This window comes from Chrysemys picta, chromosome 18 (genome assembly GCF_011386835.1).
Source record: "Chrysemys picta bellii isolate R12L10 chromosome 18, ASM1138683v2, whole genome shotgun sequence".
In the NCBI taxonomy this organism is placed as follows: Eukaryota; Metazoa; Chordata; order Testudines; family Emydidae; genus Chrysemys; species Chrysemys picta.
Window position 1 is genome coordinate 12,961,790 of NC_088808.1, and position 8,930 is coordinate 12,970,719.

Below are 8,930 nucleotides of genomic sequence, written 5' to 3' on the forward strand. Positions count from 1 at the left end.
GGCTTTGAAAATGTTCCAGTGTACTGTACTCGGGGAGAAGAGCTCTCTATCAGCTCCGGGCACTGGAATTAATGGTGACTTCGAATTCAACACCCACTCCCGGAATGGTTGTGACCCTGAGGGACCCTCTCAGTTGTGGAGCTGGGATGTTGGCCCAATGTGAAGTGGGGGAGGGAGCAGCTGGGACACTGAGGTTGCAACTTTTCTGAGAGGGTCAATGGTTTGTCGTTGTGTCTCTCTTGTCGCTCTGGCTTTTTGGAGGAGATTCTTTCCTGGGTGGGGATTTATAGCTGCAGCCAAATGCAAGTGAGCCGGCCCTCCTGGTGCTAATCCAGGGTAATATTTGTTGTTGCGCTTGGCATGGGGGCCAGATTCTGCTCTTAGTCATGCTGGTGTAAAGCTAGAGTAACTCTGTGCATAGGCTGGGGGAGTCATCTAGGCCATAGGCCTGACCACTTTTGTGCCAGGCCAAACCTGAGTGACACTGGAGCTCCTACCCACCAGAGGGTGGGTGTAAGGGCTTATGGGGGGGGAGTGGGAGTCAGGTTGCTGGTGCAGGGGGTCACCTGAGAAGGGAAGAGAGGGCTAGGCAGGGGTGTGGCGGAAATCTGTCACCCCACCACTTTAAATGGTGCTTCGCAGCCCCGACTGTATTTACACCAGTGGAGTTATTCCAGCTTTATACTGGTGTAACTGGCAGCAGGATTTCACACAGAGAGTTTAATGACCAGAGGTGGTGGGCAAGGAAAAGGGGAATGCGTGTCGGAAATAGTGGGCATGTCAGGTGGTGGGTATACCATGGAGAGTGGGCATATCTGAGATGATGGGCTCGTGCAAGAGGTGGGCACAAAGGCTGTGCTGGGGCTGGGGATGAATTTGGTCCTCTCTCTGGAGGCGTCTGAGGCAGTGGGGCAGAGGCCAACAGGAACCCATCCCCCCGGTCAGAAGGAAGATGGATGCCACCCTGTGCCCTGCCTTGTGTGTCTGGGGAACCTGGGATTTCCTACCACTCTCTCCCCTGCCCTTATATATACACAGCAAAAGCTACAGCTCAGTGCTCCAGGATGGGTACTGGGTGGCATTGGTGTGGGCGCCATGTTGTGGGGGCTCATGGCCGTAGGGTTCTGTGGTATAAGGCTGTTCCGTGAGAGGTGCCGCCAAGAGCTGGTGTCTGAGCCCATTTAAACTATCCCCCCATGGAGTCACTCCAGATTGACACCAGCCAAGCTGAGATCAGAATCTTTGCCCACTGGCTTCTGTGATGTGGCTGAGGCTTGGCTCCTGCCGTATCCTAGCAACCGTCTCCGTGGCAATGTGTGTTAGCTCTGACCACAAGGCTCCAGCCTGGCCCAGCCGAAGGGAGGCCACTGGCTCAGGCATCAAAATGTGCTGAGCGGAAACTGCTTGGCAAGAAGGGGGGGGGAACAGAGGCGAGCAGGAGCCAGCGAGTCGGAGAGATGGGGACGGAGTGCTCCTGCCTGGCTACCGCAGCGGAAAGGGCTGGCAAAGGTACCCTGGGGGGCAATGGCCCCATAGCGCCTGCCATGAAGCCACCGCCAGCGGCCCACTGCTGACCATGTTCTGCTCCCGTTTACCCCCGGGGAACTGGGGCTGGTTGCCAAGTCCTCTCCTCCAGGCAGATCCCCTGGGGATTTGGTCGAGAGGGATTTGTCCCGGCTCAGTGGAGGTTTCCTTCCTGCGATCGCTCACTCGCCCTCAGACTAACCCTCTTCTCTGCTTTTCCTTCTCCCGCAGAAAAACTGAAGAACAGCAAAATCATCTTCGTGGTGGGTAAGTCGGCGATGGGCTCAGTGAAAAGCTGAGGAGTCGTGAGCGGCGCTTTCAGCCCGGGCTCGGTCCACTGGGCTCATTGGGGCTGTGACGTGGGACCCCGTCCTTCAAATTTTAAGCCGAAGTTTTCAAAGAGACCTGGGATTTCAGGGCCCAACCTGAGATCCTGTAAAGGAGCCTGGTTTTCAGCAGGCAGGTGCTCGGAGCTTTTGGGTCATCAGGTGCCTTTAAGGTGTCCTACGTTGCTCTCTAAAAATCACCAGCCATGTCTGCAAATGTTTGCCCTGGCCTCCAAGGGGAAGTCGTGTCTATCACCCAAAACCAGACTGGACAGAATACGTGGGAGTGCGCAACAGGGAGCGCCCTGCTGTGGCACCGAGATGGACTAGAGGACCTGTAGGGTGCTTGCCGCCTTTGCTTTCGGTGTTCTTGGGGAGGGTGCCCTGAAGGCCTCTAGTTACTCCCAGATCAGGTACAGCACAGGGGAGTGGAGGCAGTTCTGCACGTATCGCTTTTTCTCTCCCCGCCGCCCACCTTTTGTGACTAGCACTAGTGACACAAAGACAGGAGCTTTCTGGCTTTGGGGTTCAGCTGCTGCCTGTTTTGCTTCACACTGATGAGGTCATAATAATCTCCCCAGAGCTGGTTGGGCTGCCTCGGGCAGAGGGCTCTGAGCCTAGCAGGAGCCCTGAACTCCTTAGCGAAGGTCCCAGTTGAGTGCTAGTCAGTAAGAACAAAGGAGGATGAAACAGGGCTGTTCCTAAGTGAGATTTTTGCCTAGAAAGCACCTGAGCTCTTTCCCCCTCCTCCTCCTCCTGTGTTTTGAGTCTGTGCCTTGTCCTTGTGTGAACTGCAGGCGGGCCCGGCTCAGGAAAAGGGACCCAATGCGAGAAGATTGTCCAGAAGTATGGCTACACCCACCTGTCCACCGGTGACCTCCTGAGGGCAGAGGTCAACTCTGGCTCGGAGAGAGGCAAGAAGCTCTCTGCCATCATGGAGAAGGGAGAGCTGGTGCCCCTGGTGAGTCTGGGCCACTTCTGCAGTGGGAGGAAGTGGGTCTTAAAGCGTTACATCCTGGCACATTTCCAGCTACCCATGCTGGCGTGTGAGAGAACCCAATGCAGAGGCCATCTCAGGCTGCCCGCTCTCTTGGCTGCAGTGCATTGTGGGGAGCTGAGGCAGGTGCATGGAGAGGCCGCTGATGGGGCGCCTCTTTCCCAGCTCTTTGGGGGTGGCTCATGGACCTGGCTTCCCAGGAGTCTGGTCGCTCCTGGCAGCTCCAGGGAGAAAGTGCTCTGGCAGCTGGGGAGGGGAGCAAGTTAGGGTATAAAATGGGGGATGACAAGCTCCATGTCTGTGAGTGTTGGTGCCCAGAGACCACAGGGAGTGGCCTCTGTTTGCTGTGCCTCCTCTGCTGAGACAGGAGCTGCACATGGTCCCTGGATCCTATAAAAGGATCTGTCTGTTGGTGTGATCGAGGACAAACACTGATGCTCCTGTGGCTTTGCACTAAGAGATGAGGCTGCCCATGGGGAAGGGGAGCCCAGCGGCTGCGGGAGACTCTGCAAAGCTGCCAGGTAGCTGGAACTGAAACCGCTGTCCCTAACTCTGACCTGCATTTCCCCTCGCCCCAGGACACGGTGCTTGATATGCTGCGAGACGCCATGGTGGCCAAGGCAGATGTCTCCAAGGGGTTCCTGATTGATGGCTACCCCCGAGAGGTGAAACAAGGCGAGGAGTTTGAGAAGAAGGTGAGGAAGAGGGTGGTAGTCTTGTCACAAACTCAGCGTGGTAGGGTTGCTCAGTGGTTGGATAAGGCAACCCTAGAAATGGGGCAGTGGTGGGGTCGATTCATTGGGGCAGACCATCTCCTCGGGGGGAGTTGAACCAAAGCCCCACGTGGCGCCAGGAGAAGCGCTGCTGCTGGAGGCACCATCTTTAGGTTGAGATGTCAAGCCAAGGTCTGGATCACTGCTACTTTTTATAGAACAGATTTTGACCCTGGTGTCCTGGCCCAACTTGAGTAATTATATTCTGCCTCCCCCAGTTACCCAGTCATGTTCAATTGGGTGTCAGATTAGTCTTCACTTCCCATCCTGAACTGCTGAGATAGCGTTGCTGCGTGTTGTTAAATAGCTGTCAGGCTCCACCCTAGAGATGGCTGCAACGAGCCCCTTAAACAGCCTGAAAATGTTTGCAGTGAAAGGTTGTATATGATGGTATTGTTAATGGGGTTAGGGCAGGGAGGCTGTTCCGTGTGCTGCCTGGGAGCAGGTTTTACTGTCTGCTCCAGGGAAACTGTAACCCTGCTAGTGCAGGCCTGGAGAGGCCGGGGAGAAAACTTGTGAGAGAGGAAGGTACCTGCGTTGGAGGATCCCTGGCTGTAATACATGGGACTGGCACAAGGTGGCGCAATCGTTGCTCCGTAGAAACAGCTGGAAAAAACAATTGAAGAGGAAGGATCCTTTTTAGCAGGCTGTGGCCAGGCTGTGTCCTGGGATGAACTACAAGTCAGGGTGGGAAATGGCCTGGGCTAATGAACACGTGCAAAGTAACAAGCAAACGGAGGCTGAATGTGCCCCTGGCACACATGCAGTAGCATGCTCCAGAGCAAAGGCAGAGCCACCCATTACTGAGGATCACCCAGTTACCCCCAACCTGATTGCCACGGGATGGCTGGTGTGAGGGCATGTATGTTGGTGCAAACACTGGGGTAACAGCCCTGACCCTCGTCTGCACGGGGTTAGTGTGGGGTGATAGGGTTGCCAACTTTTTTACTCGCACAAAACTGAACACCGTTGCCCCGCTTCTTCCCTGAGGCCCCGCCCCACTCCCTCCATCCCCCCCTCCCTCTGTCGCTTGCTCTCCCCACTCTCTCTCACTCGCTCATTTTCACCGGGCTGGCTCAGGGGGCTGTGGTGCAGGAGGGGGTGAGGGCTCCGGCTGCGGGTGCGGGCTCTGGGGTGGGGATGGGGATAAGGGGCTTGGGGTGCAGGAGGGTCCTCTGGGTTGGGACCGAGGGGTTTGGAGGGTGGGAGCGGGATCAGGGCTGGGGCAAGGGGTTGGGGCATGGAGGGGCTCAGGGGTGCAGGCTCTGGGCAGCACTTACCTCAAGTAGCTCCCTGCAGCAGCAGCATGTCCCCCCTCCGGGCTTCTACGCGGAGCTGCAGCCAGGTGGCTCTGCGTGCTGCCCTGTCTGCAGGCACCACCCCTGCAGCTCCTATTGGCCGTGGTTCCTGGCCAATGGGAGCTGCGGGGGCGGTGCTTGGGGTGGGGACAGTGTGCAGAGCCCCCTGGCTGCCCCTACACATAGGAGTCGGAGGGGGGAAATGCCGGCTGCTTTCCGGGAGCCACGTGGCATGGAGGTTAGCAGGGAGCCTGTGCTGACCGGAGCTGCCACGATCCCTTTTTTCGACCGGGTGTTCTGGTTGAAAACCGGACACCTGGTCACCCTAAAGGGTGACTGCTCCAGACCCAGCTCTCCCTTCCCTTCCCCCCAGTCAAGGTGATTCAGTGACAGCTCGGGGCATGGTCTCCCCCACCCTTCAGGTCATCATGCTGCAGGGCTAGTGGAGGAAACTATGAACCTGGTAAAGCCAAAGCCTGGCTGGATAGATAAGGACGTTTCCCTGGGTCTCCTCCCACAACAGATCGCCCCCCCAACGCTGCTGCTCTACGTGGATGCCGGGAAGGACACCATGGTCAAGCGTTTGTTGAAACGGGGTGAGACCAGCGGGCGGGTGGATGACAATGAGGAGACGATCAAGAAGCGCCTGGACACTTACTACAAGGCCACTGAGCCGGTCATCACGTTCTACGAGAAAAGAGGGGTCGTCCGGAAGGTACGCTGGCCACAAGCCGCTCGGCTCATGGCTGGAACTGGGAATGGGTGGGGTGGAACTGGCCCTTTCCCATCTGCTGAGACTCTGCAGAGCCTATTATGGGTTTGGGCAGGTCTGAGCCACTTGCCGTCCTTGTGTCTCAGATAGTTTGGGGCTTCCCAGGGGTTAAAGGGGCAGAATGCACCCTCAGATGCCTCCGAGCTGAGGAAATCCCAGAGCACGCCATATTCAAGGTCAGCTGTCAGCATGCCCTGCTACTGTGGATCAGCAAGCGGGGGAGGAGGGCTAATGAGGGATGGGGCTCTGGGCAGGGAAGAGAATCATCAGAGAGGACTTTCCCAGCAGGCCTTGGGCCCAGCACCCCCAGAGCCAGACAGGCCTCGGGCCCGGTGCCCCTGGAGCCAGACAGGCCTCAGCGCTGTGGAATGGATTCTGAGGGCATTGCGCCTGCCAGGAGTAGATCCTCTGGCCAGCATGGAGACCTGGGAGCTGGGCTGTCCTAGGCCTGTGCGGTGCTGCACGATGAAGGACGTAGTCTAGGGGCGTCTCTAAGGCCGTGTCCTGACTGGCTCTCCTGCTTCGCCCCTACAGCTGAACGCAGAAGGCTCCGTGGACGACGTGTTCGTACAGGTCTGCACTCATCTGGATGCCCTGAAGTAAAGCACGAAAGGGACCCCCCGCCTCTAACCCCTTCCCACCCAGAGAGAACATCACCCTCTTCCCACCCCCAGAGCCCAAGTATTCCCCCCCCCCCCCGCCGCCCCGATTCGAGCTCCATGGCAGAGACAGCGGAAGTGGCTTTATCCTGTTTTCGTGGACACAGCCCCGTGGAGGAAATTTCAAGGACATTGTGTTTGACTCCTTCCCTTCTCGCCACAGTAAAATTCACTTTAATGAGCCCAGGCTTTATCTTTTTCTTCTGCAACAGGAAGTGAGTTTTTCTTTCCAGATATTTTTCCCCCCCACTGCGCCCTGAGGTTGATTAAAGGCAGGAAGTGGCTGTTTATCCCACTCCATGGCATCAGCAGGAGGAGAGGGGAATCTGCTCCTGCCTGGAGGAAGAGGATTCTCTGACAGCGCACGCAACTTGCTCCCTCTTTTGAGCAGAGGATGCAGTTGAGAGTCTTAAAATCTGCCTGGGACAGAGGGAATTTGAATCAAATGCAGAGAAAACCCCATTTGAGCCAAGGCTGGGCAACATCTCCCCCTGTGTGACTGTAGAGCCAGACACCGACGAGTGTCACCACTGCTGAGCCCCAACCCTCCCGCCCCCAACCTCCTTGCACGATGTGAGTACAGGGAGAGAGCAGTGACCAAGCAGGGGATGCCCTGGGACAGGGTCAGACTCCCCCAGGGGGTGTATAAAATCCATTTCCTCCCCCTCCATTCCCCACTGTGATGCTGCCTGCACAGAGCCAGCGTCTGCCAGCAGAGAAGCCCAGCGTTAGCAGCAGAGAGCCCAGGGTTTGGGGGTAGGGTGACCAGACAGCAAATGTGAAAAATTGGGACAGGGGGTGGGGGGGGTAATAGGAGCCTATAGAAGAAAAAGACCCAAAAATCGGGACTGTCCCTATAAAATCGGGACATCTGGTCACCCTATTTGGGGGTGGTATCTTGTCCTGCTTTAGAACATGAGGGAATAGTCTCTCCAGGATCCTGGAGTCCAGCTGCCCTGTACCTTTGTGAAGCTCTGTCTCCAGGGAAGACTTTGGAGGCTGAAGTGCATCTCTGCTGAAACCCCTCTCCGCCTGCTTTTTCCCAACCCTCCCAAGACTTCTAGGGCTTTGGGTGGGTTACCAAAGGCCAAGGGCCCTGACTGAGCCTAGGGGCTACCCCAAAATGCTGTGATGTGAACACTGTGCCTCATTCAATCGCTGTCTTACTGTGCTTTTTAGGGCTCCCGCGCCACGCGCACGCTCACACATTTCACACTCCCCACACACACATTCTCACACTGTCTCCCACACACTCATTGATGGCAGCTCTTCTCTTCCTCGTGTTTTTTTTTATTTTACAATGGTTACAAACAAAAGTATTTATGAATGAAAAGCAGCAACCCCCCAGAGTCTTAAAGGCGGCATGTTGTCCCTGCTGCCCGAATGTACACTGACATATCGTTATTAAAGAGCGTGGCAGAAAAGTGCTTTTCGGTGTGAGCTGTGCCTTTATTTGACTTTCACCGCGCTCCATTCAATACCGACTATGTCTAGGGAGTTCGGGGGAGGAGTGCATTGCCACTCTAATTCACACCCCCGGCTGTGATCCTGTCTGCTTTCGCCAGGGCAGGGCCTGTCCCCACTGGGATGGGAGACCTCCGAGGAAAGCCCAGGATGTGGGAATGTACCATAGTTGTTCTCCACAAGGCAAGGCCCTCAGCATAATGTTAGGGGGGTCCTGGACAGTGAGATGTCAAGGCTGCTTCCCCACTTTGAACTTTAGGGTACAAATGTGGGGGCCTGCATGAAGACTTCTAAGCTTAACTACCAGCTTAGATCTGGTCCGCTGCCACCATTCCCAAGTGGATTCCCTTCCCTGGGAAGCCTTGAGAAACTCTTCACCAATTCCCTGGTGAATACAGATCCAAACCCCTCAGATCTTAAAACAAGGAGAAATTAACCATTCCCCTCCTTCCTCCCACCAACTCCTGGTGGATCAAGATCCAAACCCCTTGGATCTTAAAACAAGGAGAAATTAATCAGGTTCTTAAAAAGAAGGCTTTTAATTAAAGAAAAAAGGTAAAAATCATCTCTGTAAAATCAGTATGGAAAATAACTTTACAGGGTAATCAAACTTAAAGAGCTCAGAGGAACCCCCTCTAGCCTCAGGTTCAAAGTACAGCAAACAGAGATAAACACTCTAGTAAAAGGTACATTTACAAGTTGAGAAAACAAAGATAAAAACTAACATGCCTTGCCTGGCTGTTTACTTACAAGTTTGAAATATGAGAGACTTGTTTAGAAAGATGTGGAGAACCTGGATTGATGTCTGGTCCCTCTCAGTCCCAAGAGCGAAGGACTTCCCAAACAAAGAGCACAAACAAAAGCCTTTCCCCCCACCCCCCCAAGATTTGAAAGTATCTTGTCCCCTTATTGGTCCTTTAGGTCAGGTGTCAGCCAGGTTACCTGAGCTTCTTAACCCTTTACAGGTAAAAGGATTTTGGAGTCTCTGGCCAGGAGGGATTTTATAATACTGTACACAGGAGAGTTGTTACTCTTCCCTTTATAGTTATGACATGAGTGGTGCCATCTTCAAGTTGCCATGGAAACCTGCAGTCCTGTGCCCTTGTGGCATGTGGCA

At 55.1% G+C, this 8,930-nt stretch overlaps 1 protein-coding gene across 7 annotated transcripts in view; it reads left to right on the plus strand.

Annotated features, from left to right (window-relative positions):
* The window catches only part of AK1 (adenylate kinase 1), a 34,746-nt gene extending 26,970 nt beyond the window's left edge, over positions 1 to 7,776 (plus strand). For 6 of the 7 annotated variants that reach the window (XM_005293450.4, XM_065572714.1, XM_005293453.5 and 3 more), the window contains 5 exons: positions 1,756 to 1,791; positions 2,648 to 2,811; positions 3,426 to 3,542; positions 5,442 to 5,633; positions 6,225 to 7,776. In XM_005293450.4, the coding sequence (XP_005293507.2) occupies positions 1,756 to 1,791; positions 2,648 to 2,811; positions 3,426 to 3,542; positions 5,442 to 5,633; positions 6,225 to 6,293 (578 nt within the window). In that variant the 3' untranslated portion in view covers positions 6,294 to 7,776. Of the gene's footprint in view, positions 1 to 1,305; positions 1,510 to 1,755; positions 1,792 to 2,647; positions 2,812 to 3,425; positions 3,543 to 5,441; positions 5,634 to 6,224 lie in introns of those variants that run through there. The other variant, XM_005293452.5, reaches the window with a different exon arrangement.
* The last annotated feature ends 1,154 nt before the right edge of the window (positions 7,777 to 8,930 follow it).